Here is a 26,217-nt window from a genome sequence, read left to right as displayed (position 1 = left end):
TCACGCACCAGTTGTTTATTTCACTGGTTGTGTTCTAGTCAAATGAGCTAAGACTTATTTTTCATATTTCAACTTTTACTTGGTGCTTTCATTTACAGTTATAAAGTTTTACTGTTAAAATATCTGGTTATTGAATTAAATTTAAACATAACCTTTACTTTTCACATCTACATGATAGAAGCAGGAGGTGTGTTGTTATCAGTGTCAGTAGATTTACAGGCGGAGCAGAGATCTCACCGTGTGACATCATCATCTCCCAGCATGCTCTTTGGGGTCGGGGAGTAGCGTCCAGAAGGTGGGGGCAGCGTCTGGCCGAGGAAGGTGGGGGGGCTGATATGGTTGTCCATGTGCTGCGAGTACGCTGAAACACACACACACCACGAGTCGGGTCAGAGCTTCAGGAACCGAACACACACACTTCAGGGTTCCTCCCCCATCAGGCTCCTGACAGCACCTGATTGGACGAGGCGCCGCTGAGGAGGTCGTGAACTTAACCTCCGAGTGACAACTGGTCTGAGAACTGGTTACCAGACGGTAATGATTTGACTGTTCATGTTTGTTTCTGTCAGACTTGATGAGGTCGAATATGATGCTGATGCAGAATAACACATGTTCCTGTTGAACGAGTCGGACCCGACAACCTGCTGCTGCCTCACAAACACCAACTACACAACATGTACACACACTGTTTTACACACTCATGTGTCTTGTTTCTCTGCTTTATAAAAGTCAATCCCAGTGTATTTAACTTGTATTTAACTTTGTACTGGTTTTAACTGATGTGTCTGTGTCTGTACAATCTGAGGTGTTGATGTGAACTGTCTCCGTTCATAAACTAACGTATGAATAGAAAACATGTTATGATATCACGAACCACAGTAAGGAGTCTGTTGAAGCACATTTCATCATGGGCCTAATGTTCGCTCCTGATCAGAAGTAGAAGGAACTGACCAGCCCTTGAGATGATGGATATTATGATTTGTGCGCTACACAAAGTGACGGCAGTAAGCAGTTGTGTTTTCAGAGGTTCATGAACGCAGCTCGACGGCCGGAGAATTGAAAACAGGAAACTCCCTCATGACATGTGATCTCATCTCAGGATCTGATCTGTGTAACTGGTGGAAGTGAGAACTGGAGCAGAGGAGGACGGGAACGTCTGTGTGTCCCTGCGGCTGCTGATCTGGAGTCAGAGCGAACTCAACAGAATCATTTCTCTTTCGTCAGATCTGGTTCAGATCTGACGAACTGACTCACAGTTGGTGAGGTCGGGGGGGGCGAAGCTGTCGTTCATGAAGACACTGTTGGGTTTAGCCACTTTCAAGTAGACCACGTCAGGAGTGTTTTTCAAGGCAGTGACGGCGTGTTCGTGGGTCACCTCCTCCAGGCAGGCGCTGTTCACCTGGAAGAAGACGACAAAATATAAAATCAAACAAATCTCACAGAAAAGGAAACTCATCAACAACAGCTTCACTGTGATGTAAATACCTTTCTCACATTAAATGGATCACTAATGAAATTAAGTTTTTTTATTAAATAATCTTCTTTAGCTGCTGAATTTTAATGAACGACTATTTGTAAAATGTTTTCTCTGTATTTTAAAGTCTCACATGATGTCACTGTGACCTTTGACCTCTAATCACTTACTCTGTGAGTTTAAATCAACATTTGAAACTCATGTGAAGAAATTCCCTCTGAGTGTTTGTGAGATATCTTGTTCACAAGAATAATACGGATGGACCACCTGAGGAAGTAACGCCTCCTGCCACTAGGTGTCACTGGTGTGGAGATGAAAAAGAGCTCTGCTCATAAACCAACATTTAGTCTTGATACTGAATCTGATAATCAGAGTTTTCTCTGTCGCTGGCTGAACATTGTGGATAGAACCCGTGAGGATGTGAGAGTCCTTACAGCCAGTAGTTTGTCTCCGATCTGCAGCCGCCCGTCTTTATGTGCGGCTCCACCTTCGATGATCTTGGTGACGTAGATGCTGTTGTCGCCCGGGATGTGCTGGTTCCCCACTCCGCCTGCTATGCTGAAGCCGAGACCTGCAACACGCCAGCACCGGGTGGACAGGGAGTGAGGGGATGGACTCGTGTGACCAGTTAAAGTGATCCTCACGCTGCAGCGTCTCTTACCTTTGGGTCCTTTCACCAGTTTGAGCTCCATCACCTTCTCAGAGACCGGTTTCCTCCGGCGGACGTAGAGTCGGACCAGAGAACCAGCCTCCTTCAGGGCCTCCACTGCTCGGCTGTGGGTCACATCTCGAACATCCGCCTCGTTAACTCTCAGGATGACGTCATTAACCCTGAAACACACACACACACCTCCCGCTGTCAATCACCTCACCGCCCGCTGTCAATCACCTCACCTCCCGCTGTCAATCACCTCACTGAGACAAACCTCAGTCTCTGAAAGTCCAGTTCATTCAGTGTTTCTGCAGGTTTCAAGTTGAGCTTCTGTAAAGAACATGGCTGCCTCCATAGAGAGGACTCCTGGTGTATATATAAAGAATTTAAATATAAAGGATTTAAATATAAAGAATTTAAATACAAAGGATTTAAATATAAAGTTTGAAAATAAAAAGTATTTATATATAAAGGATTTAAAAATAAAGCATTTAAATATAAAGGATTTTAATATAAAGGATTTAAATATAAAGTTTGAAAATAAAAAGTATTTATATATAAAGGATTTAAATATAAAGGGCTGATTCGAGGGTAAAGAAAACAAGTCGTTGAATTTAGATGAAACACACCAGTGAAAACTCTTCTAGGATTATTTTAGATTCAGCTTCTGAATCTTAACCACTGGAGCTTTAAGTCATCAGTCACTGTTTGGACCCTCTGAAAACAGCCCCCCCTGCTGGTGGGGCACTAGCTTGTCTTTAATCGGTTCATTAGTCCATGTTTCTATATTTAGAAATCCTAAGGATCAGGATGTTTTATGTGTTTACTGATGCAAAACACATTTGATTTTTGTCTTTATTAAATGTCTTCAACAGTTTGAGAACTAGAGTCGATTATTGTGGTTTATTGACTCACAGAACCTTTCAACTCAGGTTTTACAGATTGTATAGACATTTGAATATTCTCCAGGAAATGACCTCACAGGAAGTAGGTGTGAACGCTGGAGGAACAAGTAAAACTCATTCTCACGTCTCTTGCTCTGTCTGATGTTCCATGTTTCTGTCTCAGACTCTCGACCTGAACTTTCAGACGGACACATGAGCTTCACTTTTAAAGCAACCTGAGAGTTCACAGCCCCCCCACCAACCACCTGGGTCAGGTGTGTCACACTCCAGCCGATGCATTATGGATGAGCCAGTGAAAGGCAACGTGACACAGCAGGGGTTTCTGGGTAATAGACACCAGCTTCTCAAACTAAACTGGTTGTTTTGAAGCGTCACACTGATCCTGAACGTCGGACGACTTTCTCCAGTGAACTCAACACGTGTCATCAACTCTTCTGAAGAGTCGCCTGATGGATCTGAGACCAGTGTCTCCAGACCTTCACCCTGAGTCTCCACCAGCTCCTCTTCAGCTGCTACATGCTGCGCCATGTTCACCAGCTGCTCTCTGACCGAGTCTGTAGGTGTGAGCTCCATGACAGAAGCTCCTTCTTCTATTCACATTCACTGGTGGTCTTTGTATAATCTATCAGCTCAAAGTCAATGTGTGTGTTTGTGTGTGTGTGTGTGTTTCTCACCTGAGCCGTCCATCCTGGGCGGCGGCTCCTCCAGGTATGACCTTGGTGATGAAGATGCTGGGGTCTTCTCCGATGTGGGGGTTGTCTGTGCCGCCGGCGATGCTGAAGCCCAGCCCCGAGTTTCCCTGGAAGCCACAGACGCTTGTGGTTAAAAACATGTTGATGATCATCAAACCAAATTAAACCACAACAAATGTCATAGTTCAGATAACTTATGGATTTAAGAAATATTTATTTAATGTTTCTGTATTTAGAAATTGTTAGGATCAATATGTTATATGTTTAAATTAATTACTTTTTTTTATTTCTAACATAGTTTCAGGGGTTTCCTGCAGAGCATTTTAGCTGAGGTACAGATTCGAGAGAAATTACAAACAAAATAACAAAAAGTATAAATATCAATGCACATAGTTGAGCTTTCTACTGCAGAGGGTTCACTAACTCAGAATGAAAATATTCTACTTGTTTTAGAAACCTGATCTTAAACCTAACAACCACAAATTATCTAATTTGACATTGTTTTTATATTTCAAAATGTTATGAATTGTTCTTTTGGTTTAAATGTTGTATATAACCAAACCAACTGATCTTAATCTACTCAAACCATCTTCATGAAATATTAGATTTTATTAATCGAGTCTTTTCTCAGGAGACTCAGCTGCCGGAGACGTTTGTTATTTACACTTGAAGAAGCAGAAAAAAAACAAATCATCATGAAAACATTCACCAGAGGCAGAGTTACACACACACACACACACACGCACACCGACACACACACACACACACACAGTTTAAAAGTGCTTAAGTAAAAGTCTGGTGTCATAGTCAGATGAACAGTGGGAGCTGCCAGTCGCTCTGAGTTATGGACTGTGGCTCGAGTTTCAGAGGATCCTTCCTCTAACAACACGGCCGTGATTCACAGAGAATGAAAGGACGGCTGCTCACCCTCTCCAGCGTGATCTCCTCGTACTCGTAGTCGGCCTCCGTCCCGTTCACCTGCACACACAAGATGTGTCAGTCAGTTACCAGACAGGACACTGTGATAAGTCCACAGGGTTCATCTCCCCAGCCGGCAGCAGAGAGAAGACAACTCGTCTTTCACCTTCACACCCAAGACATTTAGAATGCACGTTCATTGATGGACACAGATGAACCAACGTGAGTCTAACTGGATCTGCAGAGATCAACGAATTAAAAACCTGTCGTTCAACACCTGCTTGTTGGTGTCAGGTGATCATGGTGAACTCACGTATGGAGGCGTGTCCTGGCTGTCCGTGTTCACCAGCACAGGCGGAGGATTGGCCTGAGGAGAGAGGAGACATCACAGAGTCACAAAACATCTTCACTCACAACCCCCCCATCAACAGCCACGCACAAACCCTGAGCTCCACCCACACACACTGAACGCACACTGTCGGTTAGGGTTAACACACCAACACACTCGCTGTCCTCATGAAGCTACACACTCGTACGTACGTGGTGGCATTTCACACTGCAGAAGATGCAGTGCTGAAGCATGAAGCCTAAGAACAACTCAAACAGATCCTGCAGGATGGAGAGACTGCTCCGTCACTTCTTCTTCTTCTAGAACCTCCTCAAATCAATCCCCCCCTCGCTCACTCCCTCGCCCGGGTTCTGTCTGCCTCGACTGCTCGCTCGCTCTCTGCCCGGGAGGAGCCAGATGGGCTCTCAAAAGTCAAATGGGGGAAGTGTGGCATTCTCCCGCTGTTTCTCTCTAATCTGCTCAGTTCATCAGAGGCTCAGCTGGACCGGGGACACGGAGCTGAACTCAGCGGCAGAAAGACGAGCAGCCAAACACAAGAAGAGATACATCTACAGATGGAGGGAGCACAGAGAAAGACAAGTGGAGGCAAATAAAAGAGAAAACAAAAAAACCTGTGATGTCGGAGGGATGATGGTGGTCTCGGCTGGGATTGGCGAGATTGGGATCACAGGGATTATGGAGGAGGAAGGCGGGGCGGCCTCGGCCTGCTGAACAATAGCATGGTGAGGGGTCAAAGGTTAAACAAACACAGTGCAGCACAGATGAACAGCAGGAGGAGGAGGATGCATGAGGACGTTGACCGCCAGGCGCTCGGTGTGACCCCACTCGGGTCTGCTTGTTGTGATCATGCTGAGGTGCCAGCTGGGCGGAGCTCGATCGCAGAGAGTCAGAGAGGTCGGCCAATCACAGAGAGACATTTAGTGATTGACAGATTATCTGACACTCTAAGAAGATTAAAGCCATACCATTTGACCAGTGTGTGTGTGTGTGTGTGTGTGTGTGTGTGTGTGTGTGTGTGTGTGTGTGTGTTAAATCTTCGGTCCCTCGGCCCAGTCTCAGCAGCGGGGTGGGGGTGGGGGGTTTGGGGGGATGTCCTTTTTCTGATTATTTAAAAAGCAGCAGATATTTCACTATTAACTCGGAGCAGCACAGAGGGTCAAAGGTCACATTCACAATTGCCCCAGCAACATGTTAGTGTGGCAGGTAGTTTACCCTGAGGGGGGTTCGTCCTCTGGAGAGCAGGAATGGGGTCAGGACCAAAGGTGGTGAGAAACTTTCCCATTGTTCAAATTTTGGACATAAACATTACGTTTGTATCTATGATCATAAGCGGTCACATGACATCCTGATGAGACCAGGAACAGTCACGAGGTTTAGCAGCTTTTCTGACCCCCCCAACAAATCAGGTAAAAGTGTTTGAGACAGAGGCTGAACAGCAGAGTCTCAGGAGCTGATTTCACACATGAACTCTGTGAAACATGTTGTGTAGTTAGTGTTTGTGAAGCAGCAGCAGGTTGTCGGGTCCGACTCGTTCAAACAGGATCATGTGGGGACATCCACACGAGGGGCGGAGCCTGTAGAGCAGCAGGGGCGGAGCCTGTAGAGCAGCAGGAGGCCGGACATGACGTATAAACTCTGCTGTGGAAAGATCAGTGATGTTTGTTACATCTCATCCACACCGGGGTCGGCCCTCATCACCAGAAGATCTGGAACCTCCTCGTGTTTCCAAGTGGACGTCTTCATCTTCTACGTGTCCGGCTCCTCTTCTTCATCCTGAGATGTTTGAGTTCTTCAGTTTCACGTCACGTGTTAGAAACCTCGTCCACTCGTCCACTCGCTCTCTGGGAAGCCTCCACACATTGTCCTGCTGGTTCCTCACATGGACTCACTCTGACATGCTACACACATTTTACCAGGAGGCTGCAGGAGAAGATCCAGAACATGTCCAGAGACACTGACTCAGACATTAGTTCTCACATAGAGAACCTGCAGAACATGTGAGGAACATGTCCACAACATGTCAGAAACACGTCAGGAACACATCAGGAACACATCAGGAACACGTCCTGGGGTTAGGGTTAATAATCCGATGCAGCGATTAAGAAGAACAATATTCTTCTTTTACTGAAGTTTCTTTTTTAACATTTGCTTCTGATCTGGATATTCTAACTTCATGTGGCTACATGTGGAACTGCTCTCAACCTGTAGATGAACATGGTTTCATTTAAAAAGGGTCACAACAACAAACAGCTGGAACCTTCTGCTCTATTTGTAAAACTTTTTAAAAACACCAGACATCTCAATTTCATTCGTGAAGTCGTCACTCACATCAAACCACATGAATAGAGAGGCGTGAGCGGGGGGGCAGCCGTCAACACTGTGACCTCCGTTATGCAAGAGCAGGACCTCGCCAGCCGCTGGCAGGACGTGCCGCTGTGTTTGGAAGAGGCTGAATAGTTTGTGCTGCAGCAGCAGAACCCGGAGCCCGTGGAAAACAAACAGCCGCTAAAATTAGCCCCCGCACATTGACCGCATTGATCCGGCAGCCCTACATCTGGAGCCAGTGCTCAGAGGGCCGCTGGTAATCGGGCTTAATTGGTTCCAAAGAACACAAACGGGTTTGAGCAGCGTAGCAGCACACGGAGTTTATGTTTTAATTTAACAACACGTGGGGGGTGCGAGTCACGGTCCTGTGAGGAGACCCGAGCTGACGAGCTCCAAACGAAGGGATCAACAAAACTACTAATGAATCATCAACAATCAGTCTGATCAACACTTTGACTCAGTTATTATAAAGTAAAACATAAATAAATGGGTTGTGACTAACTGACTTGTTTTATACAACATTTGAAGCTGAACACGAAGACAACATGTATAATTAAAACATTTCCAAAGAATTGGAAAATATACTTTGAGGTTTCAGAATTCATAATAATTTGTCAATGTAATATTAAAGGATTTTATTACACTCTAAACTAACTTATTGGCTTCTTTTCTTTATGTTTTGAGTATTTATATACAGACTCATTATTTTGATGTAAACAGATTCTGATCGTTTCAGTGACTGACAAACGAGCGGCGCTGACATGAACATATGAATCTATCGATGAAGTGATAAACAAAATATAAATAAATAAGAAGTAGTGTTGAAAACTGATGAAAGCAGAGACGAGCGTCTGCTTCTCAGAACATGGACTCTGTCGTAGTAACTGAACCTGAATGACAGCAGAGGACACGGACACACACAGACACACACGGACACACACGGACACACACGGACACACACGGACACACACGGACACACACAGACCCACACGGACCCACACAGACACACACAGACACACAGACACACACAGACACACACAGACCCACACAGACACACACAGACACACACAGACACACACAGACACACACGGACACACACGGACACACACGGACACACACGGACACACACAGACACACACAGACCCACACAGACACACACAGACACACACAGACACACACAGTCACGCACAGTCACGCACTTTTTCATCCTCTACATGTCCAACAGTTCAGACGACCCTCCGACCTTTAACCATTTGATGCTAACAGAGACATGATGCCAGAGTTTCAGCATAAACGTGACAAACGACTCGTGTTTCATTTGCTCAGACTCCAAAGTCTCAGCTCCGACAGCAGCATGCCACACGTTGATCCTGAAGTACCTTGCTGAAGGCGAACGGCACCCAGGGGATCTCCTTCCTGTTGGCGGCATGGCTGCTGCTGAGCACTTTGGCCGTGCTCTTGGTCGGGCTTTTCTTCACGCTGTCCCGCAGGTTGAGGAATCGACTCCGTGCTCGGCAGGACGCTGGCACGGTGCAGGCGGTGAAAGTCGACAGGGAGGCCTGGGCCTGTGGAGGTTTGGGCTGAAGCTGCTGCTGTCGGTGGAGTTCGATGGCGTGCTGCCTCTGGAGCGGGTGCAGGTGGGCGATGGACTCCTGCAGGTTGATGTGGACCCGCGGCAGCTTCTTCTCTGTGCCGTTCATGTTCCTGGAGGTGAACTCCTGCCGGGGGTAATGCGTGGTCATCTTCCCGGAGGAGGCTCCGGTTGGAGGAGGAGGCTCAGTGATGAATGATGGCTGCTTCAGATGTGGACGAGCTTGTTGCGTATCTGCAGCAGAGGAATTGATCCAAACTCACTCCTGTTAGTCAAGCTTCAGCGCCGCAGCACAGTGACACGCCCACTTTCCTTTCTCGCTTAACCCCCCCCCCCTCTTCAGCTGCTCTTTCTCTGTGACACCCTCCCTCTCATCTTCTCTCGTTCCCGGCCAATTAATCAGCTTCAATGAGCGTGGCACATGTCAGCACGAGGAGGGGGGGGGGGGGGGCGGCTGCACTGGGTGCATGAATAATCAATGTCGCCCGTGGATTCAGGCGCAGCGTCGCTCATGTCCGCAGCACGGCAGGAATGTGACGAGGACTCGTGGTGACGACGGACTTCAGAGGCTGCTGCTGACGAGCTGCTGTTTAAGAGCCGCTCCACATTGTGTTGTTCAAAAAGCTGAAAGTGGAAAATGAGCAGACCTGTCTTTAATGAGCTCGAGTGTGTGCAGAGCTGTGTCTGTGTCTACAGCACAACTCCAACATGTCACTGCTCTCAGAGACTTTACAGTCCAGGAAGTGAAAATGTAAAGTTTGTCTCAGCAACTGAGGAAAGATCACCTGGTTCGTCCTCTGGAGAAAAGAATGCATCACCTCTATGATTTGATTCCGACACCAAACCAACACTTGATCATTCACTTCCACACTACTCTGAGAAATGTGTTAACTTGTGCAGGAGACCAGATGTTATAAGAGCATCTGTCACAGTTGCCCTGTGGACACATGATCTGTGATTCCAGGTGTGTTAGTGTGGACGAGGATTACAAATGATTCTGAGCCTCATATGAACTGAGATGGTTTTAGTTTGAAGATCTTAACGATCCTCAACAGAAACCTGCTCCTGAGTCTCAGTGGATCCTTCTCCCAGAACAGACACCACCAGAGAGTTAACACTGAGATAGCATTAATAATTAATATCATGTAAAAGTAATAATAATAGATAACATTTCAAAATATTTGAACTATTTTGTGTTTTTCATCTCATCTCATCTCATCTCATTTTCATCCGCTTATCCGGGGTCGGGTCGCGGGGGGAGCAGCTCAAGCAGGGGGCCCCAGACTTCCCTTTCCTGGGCCACATTGACCAACTCTGACGGGGGGATCCCGAGGCGTTCCCAGGCCAGTGTTGAGATATAATCTCTCCACCTAGTCCTGGGTCTTCCCCGAGGTCTCCTCCCCACTGGACGTGCCTGAAACACCTCCCAAGGAAGGCGCCCAGTGGGCATCCTTACCAGATGCCCGAACCACCTCAGCTGACTCCTTTCTAAGTAAAGGAGCAGCGGCTCTAATCCGAGTTCCTCACGGATGACTGAGCTTCTCACCCTATCCCTAAGGGAGACGCCAGCCACCCTTCTGAGAAAACTCATCTCGGCCGCTTGTACCCGCGATCTTTTTCATGTTTTTCATTACAATGTAAAATAAGAATTTGGTCTCATCCACCATCTTCTCCTCTGAGCTCGGACTTCCTACAGAAACATGTGAAGTGACAGTGGATCAGCTGAGACCTGATTGGTTCAATACATGGACTTGATAGTATCCAGTCTTTGCCCTGGCTAAATCATGAATGGGCAAATTATTTATACATCATAAAATATGCCCCACAATAACCACAGAGCGTTGACATGACAACAGGCGCTGTGCAGTGGAGGTCTGATTTCATAAGTGGATTCAAAAGGAGCGTTTCCAGATCTTTACAGACCCCTCAACGTCTCATGTGAACATTCCACCAAGCTTTATGTCCCTGAACGCCTCATCTCCACATGCACGACTGAAGTTTTCAAAATATATTGATCTGCATCCATGTGAATATCTACACGTGTGGTTTGATGTATGAAAGTGTCGTGTGATAAAGCAGATTATAGTTTGTGAGCTCAGGCTCCATCAGAATCCACCCGCAGAGTTTGAGTGCAGGATCTGGAAATCGAAGATTCATGACAATATGTTTAAATCAATACGTGTCACAGTGAATAAATACACATGTGTTGAAACCCACTGAGGGAATCTCACTGAATCCACTCTGACGAGATCAGGATTAGTGCCCGAGCCCTGCTGTGGGTCTGCAGCGCCACCTACAGGCCAAACACACATCAGCCCGGCTGCAGCTCCCATCAACAACAACACGACGCACGCTGACAAAACGGAAACACAAGCAGATCAGTAATTAGGCTTTTAAATGTTTGGTGCTGATAAAGCTTCTCCTGTTGTCTACATGTGCCTTTCAGAATAATGTGTCCCTCACTCTCATCATAGACATTTGATGGCTATGAAAAATTGCTTTGTTGTTATTCCAATTCTGTTAAAAAGCATAATTCTATTTTACTTTGTACCTGCTGAGGTAAATAGCCTTTGTCCAGAAACAGTTTCTGTCCAGATAGGACACTTAGCTGAGTGTCCCTGATTAAAGGGACAAGTCTCTCTTGTTATTTTAAACTGTGTTGATGATCTGCTGCTGGGCCATTAACACCACGTGGTGCCTGATTGGCTCATGAGCAGGGGGAGTGGTCAGCACAGCTGAGATAGTTATTTAAACCTGGTTCATAATTTGAAAAGTTAGTGTGCATTTGACTTCTGGGGCCTTCATACTACTGGCCTTCTTAGATTCAGTTAAGTATATTCTTTATTAAGCTTCTCTATGAAATTGCTATTGTATCTGCTGTCTTAGGTTAACTAGATTGATAGTTTCAACTGTTTGGTCTCACCTGGAATTGTATGAGACGGGTGCTTCTTTGTTTTTGAATTCTGTCTACTGCTTGTAGTTTCACTCAGGTGAGTGAGAGTTAAATAGGAACCAGCTAAGGTAAAAAAAAATTGCTTTGTTGTTATTCCAATTCTGTTAAAAAGCATAATTCTATTTTACTTTGTACCTGCTGAGGTAAATAGCCTTTGTCCAGAAACAGTTTCTGTCCAGATAGGACACTTAGCTGAGTGTCCCTGATTAAAGGGACAAGTCTCTCTTGTTATTTTAAACTGTGTTGATGATCTGCTGCTGGGCCATTAACACCACGTGGTGCCTGATTGGCTCATGAGCAGGGGGAGTGGTCAGCACAGCTGAAGCCAGCCATCGTCAACCCTGGTTTAAAACCAGGAATTGTTTGGAGCGTCAGCTTCAGCGTCTATGAAGACTCGGAGGATAAAGACAAAGGAGTCTTTCGTTGGAGTCTTCGGGGAGGCTGAGTATAAAGCTGCATTTTTATTTTCAATATGTGTATAATTTCTGTGCGCATTTCTAATCGTAGTTACTATAGGCCTTGTACTCGCTCACACCAACACCGTAACCTTTCCTGTCTTATCTATCCAACCCGCTCCACACATACCCAACACCTTGTCACAGGGGGCCTATGGAACTGCCAGTCAGCTACCCGCAAGGCAGACTTCATCTCTGGCTTTGCTACACAGCAATCACTTGACTTCCTTGCTCTCACTGAGACCTGGATTACACCGGACAACACATCCACCCCAGCTGCCCTCTCCACTGCCTTTTCCTTCACCCACACACCAAGACCCACTGGTAGGGGTGGCGGTACAGGTTTACTCATTTCACACAAATGGAGTTTTTCTCTCTACTCGCTACCAATCTTTACTCCAACATCTTTTGAATTTCACGCTGTGACTGTTACTCAACCGGTACAATTAACTATTGTTGTCATCTACCGTCCACCAGGTTCTTTGGGAGATTTTCTGGAGGAATTAGACGTCCTCCTGTCAAACTTCCCAGAAAATGGCCCTGCACTTATCCTTCTGGGTGACTTTAACATCCAGACAGACAAATCATCTGACCTTTTACTTTTACTGTCTTCTTTCGCTCTCTCACTCAGTCCTTCCCCGCCTACTCACAAAGCTGGTAACCACCTGGACTATATTTTCACCAGAAACTGCTCAACATCTAACCTCACTGTAACCCCACTTCATGTCTCCGACCACTTCTTTATCTCTTACTCTCTCCCATTATCTCGAACTGACAACCTTAACACATCAACAGAGTCGGTACCTGTCCGTCGCAACATTCGTTCCCTCTCTCCTTCCTCTCTAGCCTCCTCTGTTCTATCAGCCCTCCCTTCCACTGACTCTTTCTCACTCATGCATCCTAACTCTGCCACTGACATTCTCCTTTCTACTCTGTCCTCCTCTCTTGACTCTCTCTGTCCTCTTACGTCACGACAGGTCCGCAAGTCCCTCCCAGCTCCGTGGTTGTCTGACTCGGTGCGTGCCGTCAGAGCCACTATGCGATCATCAGAAAGGAAATGGCGGAAATCTAAACACCTGGAGGACCTGCTATCTTATCAGTCTCTTCTCTCCTCTTTTTCTGCCTCCATTTCCACAGCCAAAAGCACTTTTTACCAAACTGCAATTCAAGCCTCATTTTCTAATCCCAAAAAACTCTTCTCCATCTTTTCCAACCTCCTCAACCCTCCCAGTCCCCCTCCTCCTTCCTCTCTTCTACCAAGCCACTTTGTCAACTACTTTACCAAAAAGATAGATGACATACGCTCTTCATTTTCTGATCCTCCTTCTATAACCACACTTCCAACAACTTCATCTTCGTCCCCTTCGCTCTCCTCTTTCACCCCCCTGTCTCCCAATCAAGTTCTGACCTTGGTAACCTCCGCCCGCCCGACCACCTGCCCCCTTGACCCCATCCCTTCTCACATTCTCCAGTCTATTGCCCCTGACCTTCTTCCTTTTCTTACCCATCTAATCAACACTTCCCTGTCAACTGGCTGTTTTCCTAATTCTCTGAAGGAGGCAAGAGTAAATCCTCTCCTGAAGAAACCCACCCTGGACCCGTCTGAAGTAAATAACTACAGACCTGTCTCTCTCCTTCCCTTTGTTTCCAAAATTCTTGAGCGTGCTATCTTTAATCAACTTTCCTCCTATCTTAACCACAATAATCTTCTTGACCCTCACCAGTCTGGTTTCAAGGCAGGTCACTCAACTGAGACTGCCCTCCTTGCTGTCTCTCAGCAGCTTCACACTGCTAGAGCAGCCTCTCTCTCCTCTGTCCTCATCCTTCTAGACCTCTCTGCTGCATTCGACACAGTGAACCACCAGATCCTTATTTCCTCCCTTCAGGACCTCGGTGTCTCAGGCTCTGCTCTCTCCCTGCTCTCTTCCTACCTCAATGAACGCACTTATAGGGTAACTTGGAGAGGGTCTGTGTCTGAACCTTGTTCTCTCACTACTGGGGTCCCTCAAGGTTCTGTCCTAGGTCCTCTCCTCTTCTCCTTGTACACCAACTCCCTCGGCTCTGTCATTCACTCACATGGCTTTTCCTACCATAGCTATGCTGATGACACCCAACTAATCCTGTCTTTTCCCCGATCAGAAACACAGGTAGCAGCACGAATCACTGCCTGTCTGACCGACATCTCTCAGTGGATGTCTCAACACCACCTGAAGATTAACCTTGACAAAACTGAACTTCTTTTCCTTCCAGGGAAAGACTCTCCCATCCACGACCTGACTATTAACTTTGACAACTCTGTGTTAACCCCCACTCCGACGGCTAGGAACCTGGGTGTAACACTCGACAGCCAACTCTCCCTCACTGCCAACATTTCTGCAACAACACGGTCCTGTAGATTCATGCTGTACAACATCAGGAGAATACGCCCCCTTCTCACTCAGAAGGCGGTGCAGGTTCTGGTCCAGGCTCTGGTCATCTCACGTCTAGATTACTGTAACTCCCTCCTGGCAGGTCTACCTGCTACTGCCATCCGACCTTTGCAGCTCATCCAGAATGCAGCAGCTCGACTGGTTTTTAACCAACCTAAATTCACTCACACTACTCCTCTCCTCCGCTCCCTTCACTGGTTACCAGTGGCTGCTCGCATCCGGTTCAAAACACTAATACTTGCGTACCATGCTGTGAACGGATCCGGTCCAGTCTACATCCAGGACATGGTCAAACGCTACACCCCACCCCGTTCACTCCGCTCTGCTTCGGCCAATCAGCTCGTTGCTCCCTCACTGCGAGCTAAACAATCATCAAAAACACGACTGTTTTCCGTCCTGGCTCCTAAATGGTGGAATGAGCTCCCCATTGACATCCGGACATCAGAAAGTCTACACATCTTCCGCCGAAAACTAAAAACATACCTCTTCCGACTTTACCTTGAATAAAAAAAAAAAAAAAAAAAAAAAAAAAAACACTAACAACTTTTTGAAACTAACACTTTACTAGCACTTAAATGGCACTTACTTATAGCACTTTGTAGTTTTGCCTTATTTGAAGAAATTGTATTTTCTTGATTCTTGTCGTCCTTGGTATGTACCCTCGGGTTTGAATGCACTTATTGTAAGTCGCTTTGGATAAAAGCGTCAGCTAAATGAAATGTAATGTAATGTAATGGCTGGTTAGAGTATTAACATGTGTAGTAAACTGAATTGATTTTACTTCTAAAACTAGTAAGTAAATAAGTTTCTGGAACCATCAATGAAAAAAGAAACAACCTAATGAAATCAACTGGAAAAACTAAATATGAAATAGTAATCTGAATATACTCACTACTCAGGTAATCTGGTAATGTTTGTTTCCAGTCAGACCTCAGACTGTAAACTGCGACGGCCAAATCATATGGATCGCCCCCTGGTGGCTGTCCGCTGGGTAGGTTAAAAACCCTGTCTCTTCCATGTTAGCTGATGGGACATGGACCAATCCAAAAAATTCAAAAGTAAACATTAAATAAATGTTTCTCAAAGATGGTTTCTGTCATTTTAAGGTAGCTGAGACCGACTGATTGGTCGAGCGCATGTATTGATCCCACATCTCCACTCCATGATCCCGAGTGCACAGACGGGTCGACATGTCCTGAACATATACCAGTCAACAAGAGCCTGAGTCATGTGACAGTGAAAGTCAGCTCATCATGTCTTCCTGTGGATCATGTGGAACTTACACTTTCAAACAATGTTGTTGATATTGATTCAGTTTTTTTTGCAGGACTTCACGTTACAGAGAAGAACCAGAACACGCTGAAAGAACGAGATGAAACAGTTTAAACTTCAGAGGTTAACTTGTTTTCTCCTTTTGCGCTGACATGTTTTCCTCCACAGATAAACATCCCAACTCATCAGGGGTGAGTGTTTTCAGTGTTTCCTCAGTTTTAGCTCCGTGTTTGGTCTCCTCCACCACATGAGGGAATCATCTGGCTCTTCAGCAGCGAGGTCAGGAACAGCTCCACCTCGTCGTCTCTGGTCTGACCCGTCACCTTCGCTGTTCCTCCTTTACTAAGCAACCAACTGCAGAGGAGGATCTACTTCCTGTTTACATCACATGACCAGTGTAGGTGAATGGTCATGTGACGTGTCTGAAGGTTCTAAGTCATCCAGGTCATGGGATCTTCAGAAGTTGGAGTGGTGTGTTTCTTGAAGATGTTTCATCTGTGAGGCTTCTTCAGAAGTTCAGTCACTTCCACAACCTCAGAGTCATGTGACCGATGCTCTCAGGTGTGTGAGTGGAGGGAGGTGGGTACAGGTGGAGTCGAGCCGTTCATTTCTCTGAGTGAAGATAAACAACCAGCTGTCACCAACATGTAGGTTGTGTGTGTTCTTCGTCATGCCTGTGAATGTGTGTGTGTGTTTGAGGCAGCGCTGCGTGTCAGGAGCCTGGAGGTTGCTAGGCAACGCTGGGGAAGGCATGTGATGCTGCAGGGGTTCCACACGTCTGTCCAGAGCATGACACACACACACACACACACACACACACACACACACACACACACACACACACACACACACACACACACACACACACACACACACACACACACACACACACACACACACACACACACACACACACACACACACACACACACACACACACACACACACACACACACACACACACACACACACACACACACACACAGCTGGAGACCTGATCAGACACATGACGCAGCAGCAGATCTGCTGGTGCACCTCCTCCTCCTCCTCCTCCTCCACCTTCTCCACCTCCTCCACCTCCTCCACCTTCTCCTCCACCTCCTCCACCTCCTCCACCTTCTCCTCCTCCTCCACCTCCTCCAGCAGCGTCACATCCACAGCAAGCAGACCCATAGTGACATCTACAACAACACACACACCGGTCAGGGGAGTGCATGATCACTGTACACATGACTCATGCTACACGGTGCAGCACCTCCCCCTACCTCCTCACCTTCTGGAGGATTTATGTTTTTATGAATGGGGGGGGGGGGGGGGGACCTACCAGTAGGCGCCGGTGGAGCCGCTTGGTTCTCCTCAGGGTGCCCATGATGCGGCGGCCCATCTTTTTGGCGTACCACACTGAGTTGAGCATGCTGCTTGTTGCTGCTGCTGTTGTTGCTGTGGTGAAGGTGGCGTGTCGCCTCCTTTGCGCCTCCTCTGGCTCCTGCAGCAGGCTGCGTGGTGGCGGAGGAGGTGCTGGCTGGAGAGCAGACGATGGGAGGGGGGCTTCAATCCACCTCGTGTCCCCCCTCCTCCTCACAGAGACAGACAGGGAGCTGCAGAGGAGCTCCGGGAGGGGGGGGGGGGGGGGGGGGAGCGGAGACACACTGAGGTCGTCCTCCTCCGTTAGTTCATGAGCAGGTGGCGGCGGTAGACATCCGGTAATAAATGGTGGTCGTCAGACTTGACGGGAAAAAGAGAGCAAGGCGCCTCAGGGGGCGGATTAACCTGCCGGGGCGAGAGAGCATCGCTCAGCAGGTGGAGAGAGAGCAGCGGCTCCTCTGTCTGTGAGCCACAGACAGAACAACAGACTGCAGGGCTGACGAGAGGCTGTGTTTAAAGAGAGCGCAGCCAGAGAGGAAGTTGCTCTCTCTCTCTCTGCAGTCTGAACCTCACTGCTCCTCCCCACTCCCTCCTTTCCAGTGGGGGGGGGGGGGGGGGGGGGGACCTCTGTCCTACTTTAAACTAGATCGAGTTAACGGAGAAACTGCAGACTTATCTCAGCTGTAATGAAAACATGGTGACTAAACTACATCTACACAACTCACAGTCCAGTTAGACGCACAATGAAAACAACAAAATAACACACTAAATGAAAACTGGAAACAATTAACAAATATATGAACACACACGACGCCAACTGTTTTCACTACTCATGTAATCTAGTAATGTAGTTACTAACTGCTGAGTACTGACATAGTTTGTGTAGTGTTTAATTATAGTAAAAGACTGCTTGTGAAATTATGTAGTAATAACTTACTAAGTACTAATGTAGTAATTGACAACTGAGTATTGATTTATTACTGTAGTAATAACTTACTGAGCACTGAAGTAAAACTATAGTATTAACTGATTACTGATGTAATAATGTAGTTATAACCTACTGAGTACTTATGTATTACCGTAGTACTGAGTACTGATTTATAACTCATAACTTAGTACTGATGCATTACTGTTGTAATAACTGAGTAGTGAAGTATTACTGTAATAATAACTGAGTACTGATGTATTACTGTAGTAATAACTCACTGAGTACTGATGTATTACTGTTGAAATAACTGTGTACTGATGTATTACTGTAGTAATAACTCACTGAGTACTGATGTATTACTGTTGAAATAACTGTGTACTGATGTATTACTGTAGTAATAACTCACTGAATACTGATGTATTACTGTTGAAATAACTGTGTACTGATGTATTACTGTAGTAATAACTCACTGAGTACTGATGTATATAACAGTGAAATGCCTATATGAACTTATAACTTGTGAGGAGTGTTTATTGTTAAAGTGTAAAGTGAGAGACGGGGGGGAGGACACTCAGAAACTCTCACAGGGTAAAAGACAACCGGACCTTTAATGAGCGTCTGTCCTGATCCTGAAGCAGTGGTGGTTATTATTATGCAGATAAATGAGTGGAAGACATAAGTGGATAAAGTTCCACTTCTACCCTCCAGGGTCCACTACCTTCTGATGTTGTGTTTTCACTAGAGGTCATCGCCCTGAGGAAATGTATTGATTTACATATCTGTGCAGATGACCCACATCCTGATGAGCCCAAAACAGCTGATCTGATCAAAACATAATCAATGGATTATTGCTCCAGAGCAAAAAGACAAAACGTGTCCTCAGTTATTAACAATATCTCCGGACACTTAGTGTTAGCGTCACCTCTGAGCCAATCACGGGACACCATGCAAAAGTTTAGAATCATTTTAAAATCAAGTAATTAGTCTGAATTCATTAGTTGCATGCAAGAATTGTCAATTTATATATGCCGATATAAAAACTTACTTAACATACATTACATTGTACTGTATGTTTCGATAATGCATCTTAAAATAGTTTTTATAATATGTTGTATTTGTGTTTTTCTTTTTATTTATATACATACATATCTTTTTTCTCTAAGGGTTCGACTTTATCTATTTTCAGCCGATAAATTGATTCAGAATTTTTTGTGCCTAAACTTCGGTCCAACCATGAATTTTGATATCGGGCTCTGATGGAACTGGATGCCCCCCCAAAGATTATAGGATTTCCCTGATATTACATGCCTGGCTGGAACCCCGCTGGCTGTAAAGAGAGCCGACCTCTGACCTGTCCTCCCAGAATCCTCTGCTGCAGTTGAGAGTAGCAGAGGTGAGAGGATGAAGAAGTATTACTGACGTGTCATTTCATGGCCTCTGAGTCCTTTGTCCTGGTGATAAATATACATGAGAGCTGCTGTGAATCTTTGAGCTGCGCACAAACAGAAGGCCGGTCTGCATTTTACTATCAACCCCCCCCCCCCACAACTCCCCAGCCCTGATACAGAAAGCCTCACTAAATCCTCCTCCTCCTCCTCCTCCTCCTCCTCCTCCTCCTCCTCCTCCTCCTCCTCCTCCTCCTCCTCCTCCTCCCTGCCGTCAGGATTTCTTTGTAGGCATTCATCTCCTGTGTTGCCATGGTGCTGAGGAGAGCGAGCAAGAGGAGGAAGAGATGAAAAATGAAAGGAATTTGTAAAAAAAAAAAAAAAAAAGGTTGAGTGTACAGTTCGCCCTCCCAGCCGCTTGTGTCTTTGTGGGATGTGAGGATCCATTCATGCATCGTCGTGGCGGAGGTGTGGAGATAGCTGCTTGCTGACGTCAGGCCCGGGGACAGGATGTGGAGATTCTGCCACTGAAGACTCAGGTGATCAGGTGACGTTCCCGTGAAGTGAAGGTCTCACTCTGCGACCACACAGTCGTCCAGCTGCCACCGTTAGTCTGATGTGAACCAACATCTAAATATTTGTACACTCTGCGTCCCTCACAAAGCTTCCTGGACTTTGTAACCTCCTCCCCCAGACGGTTAAGAGCGGCGCACTGTGTGTTTGTGGTATCGAGGTCCCGCCCATGCATGAGCTCGACCAATCATGAGTAGGTCTCAGCTGTCAATCATCACGTCTCATTCTGTTTTTATATCATCAAATAACTAATTCAAACCAAACTGATCAGAAACACTTGCACTTCAGAGAGAGGAGAACGAGCTGAACGACAGAATCCATCTTTGATAAACATTTATTTAACGTCTCCTAGTATTTAGTTTGGTCCATGTCCCATCTGCTAACATGGAAGAAGCTTATGACCTATACTGCTGTCGGACACCAGGGGGCGATGACGATTGACTTCCCTTTCAGAAGCTGTCATGTGTCATTACTTTAGAGACAGACTGAACCAGGCCAGCTGTTAATCCACATTAACCCCGTCCTGGTGTCCATGAACTCAAAGCTTCGGTACGAATGAAACAACCTGAAGTCAGCGATGGAACCACGAGATCAACTCTTCTCTTTGAACATGGAGGAAAATACGATGCTTCATATTTCTACACGTTAAGAACACGCCTGTAGCATGACAACAGCAGCACAGTGGGGTGGGTGGGGGTTACCTGGATTGGGGGGTAGGGGTTGGAGGAGCAGGAGGGGAGGGGGCTGTCCTCTCCGTGGGGGTAGAGGGTGGAGGACGTAGGGGAGGGGGGCTCCAGGGGCTGCTGTCCTAACGAACCGTCAAAGAGGCACTCCAGGGACACTACCTACAGGACGGGGGGGGGGGGGAGACGGCATCTCGGACAGGTCAAAATACAAGAAACTTATCAAAGACAGAAAAAACATAAACAGAGTCAAGAGAGAAGATGGAGTTTAGAATGAGAGACGGAAAACAGACAGAGAGAAGACATGAGAGAGGGGGAGGAGGAGAGAGGGAGGAGGGAGGAGAGAGGACGAGCGAGAGGGAGAGAGGAGGATGAAGAGGAGGATGATAAAGGGATGAGGGAGGAGGAATGAGAGAGAACAGAAGAAACAGAAACTTTCTTTTTATCAAAGATGTGAAACGTGGACTCTGAGATTCAGAAGATCAAATGTTTCATCAACTAATAATCGATCAGGATCTAAATCATGTTCTCGTCTCAGTTTTACTGTTTCGCAGGATGAAGAGCTCCTGTGCAGCTCGTCGCCTCCTGACCTCTGACCTCAGATCAGTCGGCTGTCCTTCTACCCTGAGGCCACACGGGGGCAGAACCTCTCCAGTGCTCATCCTGCTCTCACGATGTGTGTCGCCACAGGAAGAAGTTAAAACATCAGATCTCAGCTGGTCATCACCAGAAGCTTAATGATTCCTCTCAGATTCAAAATCGTCAGAATCGTCAGAATCAATAGAATCAGGAAGAGAAGTTTCCTTTGAATAAATACAATTGATTTAAACACAGCAGCAATGGACGAGAGTCATGTGACTGAGAGGAAGACGCGTTTGACTTCAAACCATATCTTGACAAATCAGCTGCGACATTTGTCAGTGGTCATTGGTCCCATGTTGGTTTTGTCATTTTGTTGTTACAGTGTGATCAACACAAAGTGGTGATTTTAACAATATAATCCCTTCAAACGTTAAGATGGAAGTTTTAAATCAACACAAGGCAACTTCTTTACTCTGAAGCAGCAGCTGGATGAAAGTGAGTCTGATGTGTGAGTGTGACCAGGAGAAAGTTTCCTCCTTCTCTCCCGTCTGTTCTCTGTGACTCTGGTAAAACTGTCACAACCAGCTGCAGTTGAAGAGAGAAGCTGAACTGAGATCAGTTCAAAACACTCTGAAGTTACTAACAACCAGAGTTTATCTCCAATATTCACCAGGAAACTGTGAAACATGAAGAGTTCTGAACAGAGTTTGGTTGATTGTTCCAGCTGCAGCTCTTTAGGTTCAGGAAGCAGAGGATCATGGGTAATATCCAGTGGGACGACACAGTCTGAGTCATCACATTGATTCTCTTTGTTTTATCTACACATAAAAACACTTCACCACACAGAGCCCAACAGAGTTGATCACCACACGGGGCTGCAGGGGGCGCTGCTGTTCAGTAACAGTTTGTGTTGATTTAAGCTGCAAGATGCTGATGGAGTGAATCATTCATTTCTTCTGTTTCAAAAGACTGAGGATGGTGTGTGTGTGTGTGTGTGTGTGTGTGTGTGTGTGTGTGTTGACAGGAGCAGCAGGTACAGATGAGTATGAGCTTCAGAATCAGAGCAGTGTTTTAATGGACACATGTGAACCACATGGACACTCAATGCCCCCGTCCTCCTTGCATGTGTGTGTGTGTGTGTGTGTGTGTGTGTGTGTGTGTGTGTGTGTGTGTGTGTGTGTGTGTGTGTGTGTGTGTGAGTGAAGGTGACAAAGGGACAGAAACAAGTTCAATGGTGAAAACGGGTGTAGAACATAGAATAGGAATAGTAACAGACAGAGGAGAAGAGAACTTTACTGGCTTCTGAAGCTCAATGAAAGCTGAAGACTGTTCACATCAGCAGCTGAGGCCAGTAAAGAGGAGTGACTACAGACACTACAGACAACAGGCCTACCTTCATCGGTGAGATGTGAGCGTGGGTGACGTAGCCGTGCACATTCTCGATCTGGGAAAGGTTCTTCTCTGCTACCTGGACCAGCTCGGGCCCCCCCTCCTCCGTCAGCTGGGGGGAGCTCTGGTCCTGGGGGGACAAGTCCTCATCGTGGTGCCTGTACTTCTGAAACGTCAAGAAGAAGAAGACGTATGAGGAATGGAGTCATGGAGTGTTTTCATCAGTTTATGTTTAAAGAATCAGTCCTGATTTACTTCAAGTGTACTGGATCTGGCTGCAACAGAGTTTGTTGTGGACTCAAACTCAATTCTCTCAAAGTGTTTGCAACGTGTTCACATGGAATGGATGGACGTACAACCTGAAACCATCATGCCTCTGACCACTGGTGGGTAACCAGCGCAGAGACATAAACATGTAAACAAAAAGACCACCTGCTGAGGACCATGTGACACTGACAGTTTACCACAGTGACTTTTACAGAAGCTGATTGAAGGACTCTTTGAATTTGTTGTTGGCAGAACATTTAGAAACATTTTCTTGACATTGGTTTGAAGCTTGAGCTGATGCCACTTTAATTATCCGACATGACAGATCCGCTTTATCACAGATTCTATTCCACTTACATCCGGGCAGGGGCCACCGACTAACAGCAGATTACACCAGGAGACGATCTGATACCCTCAGTGTGGACTCCACCATGTGGATAAGGACAAGCAGTGGCTGATAATTATATATTATCCACTGTAGGCTATAAGAATATAACCATGAGCTGACAGCTTGAATAAAAGTATTCTTATGAAGTCTGGAGAACTGATGGTGTTTCAGGAGCTTCAGGGCTTTGTGTCGGGGGAGAGGAGCTCCCTTCACCACAGACTGCTCCTTCTAACTATAAAGAACTTTTACATAAAAAAAAACCTTCATAACATACTAGAGGAAATAAATACTGAAAAACATCTCATGTCTCCTCATACATCCAGATTTAAATGAACAAGGTTCAGTTTGTGGTTTAAATCTTTAAATGCTTCTTCACCTTTTATCACGTGTCAGGGACGTAGGAACATTTCTGGAACATCTTGAATAATTCTAAGATTCTTCAGAGCTCTAAAAGATGTGTTAAACAAATTGAATGAAGGTCCCAGTGAGAATTCTCAACATGAGCAACAAGAAAAAACTTGTTTCTTCCCTGATTCCTTGTTAATGAACACTTCTGATTGGTCGCCTGCCAAACACACGTCCAAGCAGCTGCTGCGTATTTCACTTCCTCACATCTTCTGCCAACTGTTGTTCTCACCTCCAACAGAGACACTAACATCTACTGTACCGCAGCTCGGACTGAATTCTGCACGACCACCCGGCGGCAGATGGAGGAGTGTCAGGAGGCTGCAGGCGAACTGAGGCGTCACGACACTCGAGAAACAAAGAAGCTCCTGACGACTGAGTCGAGAGAAGTGAGAGGGTGAAGCACACGGTTTGCTGAGCCCTCACAGCCCAACATGTCTGCCCTGCTGCTACAGGTGAAGAGGTGGCACTTCAGTGTGTCAACCTGATGACCTCAGAGCAGGAAAGGGTGGAGGTGTCCCTGCTGCAGCTACATGTCAATGTGTCCTCAGTGAGACACTGCGCCCACTCGCTTTGGATGAGAGCGGCACAGATGTAAATGTGGAAGTAGGAGGCAGCGGGGAGCTGACGCCACCTCCTCCTCCTCGTCTCTCTGGGAGCTGTCGAGGAGGAGGAGGCCAAAAGCTGCTATAAATAGGAGCGTCGCCACAGAGCGGCTGTAGCAAGAGGAGGAGGAGGAGGAGGAGGGCTACTGGATGATTCAGGGCTGAGATGAAGAAGAAACAGAGGAATCTCCTACACAATCTAACTGTTATTCACTTTTCATTCTGTCCACTAGGGACAGACATTAAACCACATTCGTTATTTCATGCAATTATACCTTTGAATGATTTGTGTGTTCTGAACCATCCTCCGCTCAACTAACCTCCAGCTGCATCTGTCCTCATGCATCTGCCCAACGTTCAAATCAAAGCTAAGTCCACTTCTCATCTATTCTCATCTAAACACAAACAATCAGTGTATCAGGTCCACCTCATTAAAACCACTGAAAAGGAAAAGACAAACTCCAAATGTGGACGAGAGACGCTGGACCAGACGACCGACCTCAAAGAGCTGGAACCACAGAGTTCATCGAGTCATTCTGAATTTCTGTTTATCATTAATCTGCCTCGTCTGTCCCTGTGGACCGCCCTGTGTATGGACACGTCTTCACTTGGAAGTCGCAGTGTTTAAGTTTGTGTGAGTATCTCTTCAGCTGCTTTCAGACATCTGACTCTACAGCTCCTCCTGAGGAGGAGGAGGAGGAGGAGGAGGAGGTGTGGACATAAATGTCAGAGTGAGACTCAGTTTCTCTTCCTCCTCCTGAGCTTCTGTATAAAGTCTAAATCCAGGAGATGTGACCACAGCAGAGGATCCTCCACTGATTCACTGTGAGTGAGTGGGGGGGTGAGGACCTTAACGACTCCACCCCTGAGTGAGTGGTGGTGAACGGAGTCGGTGGCAGCTGATCAGTTCTCTTAATTAAGAGCAGTTATCATTGAGCAGAAGTCAGGAGGTGGGAGGAGCTTAGTGGTTAATCAGCTGTGTGGTGGCGTTTCCATTGGACCATCTAACCTTAAGAGCTCGACCGACCCAATCAGATACCGATCAACCAATAGATCCACTACGAGCTGGTTCCGGTGCCTGAGGGTTCAAGGGTCAACACATCGCTCCACGTGACACTGTGACTATACACCCATAACATGACCAATGTCCAATCAGAGCCTCAGGAGCAAAAGGTCAACTGAGAGCCTCATCTGGAGCAGACCTGAGTTCAGTGGCTTTTTACAACCAGTGTTTCTCAAGGTTTTAAGTGTACAGAGGAGATTCTGGTTCCGACAAAGACGCTGCGCCCTCGTCCGGTCCTCCACCTCCTCTCAACCGGACTGGACAGAAGCAGGCAGGTCTGACGTGACCCTCACTTCCATGATGAGCACAGGAAAGAGTAATCAGCATCACCTCAGTGGGTTCAGATAATGTGGGAACGTTATGAATCTGAGATTATCAGTTAAATCAAACCATCAGTGATATTATTTAAAAGGTCTCAGTGTCTCAAAGTGGACAGAAGGGTCTGAGCGTCTGGCTGGGTTCTGCAGACGAGCCTCCATCAGTCCATGTGTGACTGTGTTCTTTGGCCCGTTGGTGTTTCCCTGCAGAGCACATGTCAACCACACATGCACGTGCCTGCCATCCTGCCA

General features: G+C 46.5%; 1 protein-coding gene across 13 annotated transcripts in view; it reads right to left on the bottom strand.

The window, feature by feature from the left end:
- dlg1b (discs large MAGUK scaffold protein 1b) overlaps positions 1-26,217 on the bottom strand; it is a 52,357-nt gene that overhangs the window by 9,507 nt on the left and 16,633 nt on the right. For 3 of the 13 annotated variants that reach the window (XM_062405255.1, XM_062405256.1, XM_062405261.1), the window contains 10 exons: positions 22,925-23,086; positions 20,968-21,111; positions 5,602-5,697; positions 4,955-5,008; positions 4,651-4,701; positions 3,706-3,830; positions 2,136-2,305; positions 1,909-2,045; positions 1,255-1,399; positions 238-361 (listed from right to left, as the gene is read on the bottom strand). In XM_062405255.1, the coding sequence (XP_062261239.1) occupies positions 238-361; positions 1,255-1,399; positions 1,909-2,045; positions 2,136-2,305; positions 3,706-3,830; positions 4,651-4,701; positions 4,955-5,008; positions 5,602-5,697; positions 20,968-21,111; positions 22,925-23,086 (1,208 nt within the window). Of the gene's footprint in view, positions 1-237; positions 362-1,254; positions 1,400-1,908; positions 2,046-2,135; positions 2,306-3,705; positions 3,831-4,650; positions 4,702-4,954; positions 5,009-5,181; positions 5,582-5,601; positions 5,698-8,694; positions 10,126-17,339; positions 17,967-20,967; positions 21,112-22,924; positions 23,087-26,217 lie in introns of those variants that run through there. The other 10 variants (XM_062405258.1, XM_062405260.1, XM_062405262.1 and 7 more) reach the window with 8 other exon arrangements.

The sequence above is a fragment of the Platichthys flesus genome, chromosome 14 (assembly GCF_949316205.1).
Source record: "Platichthys flesus chromosome 14, fPlaFle2.1, whole genome shotgun sequence".
Taxonomy (NCBI): domain Eukaryota; kingdom Metazoa; phylum Chordata; class Actinopteri; order Pleuronectiformes; family Pleuronectidae; genus Platichthys; species Platichthys flesus.
This window is presented reverse-complemented; position numbering and strand designations above follow the sequence as displayed.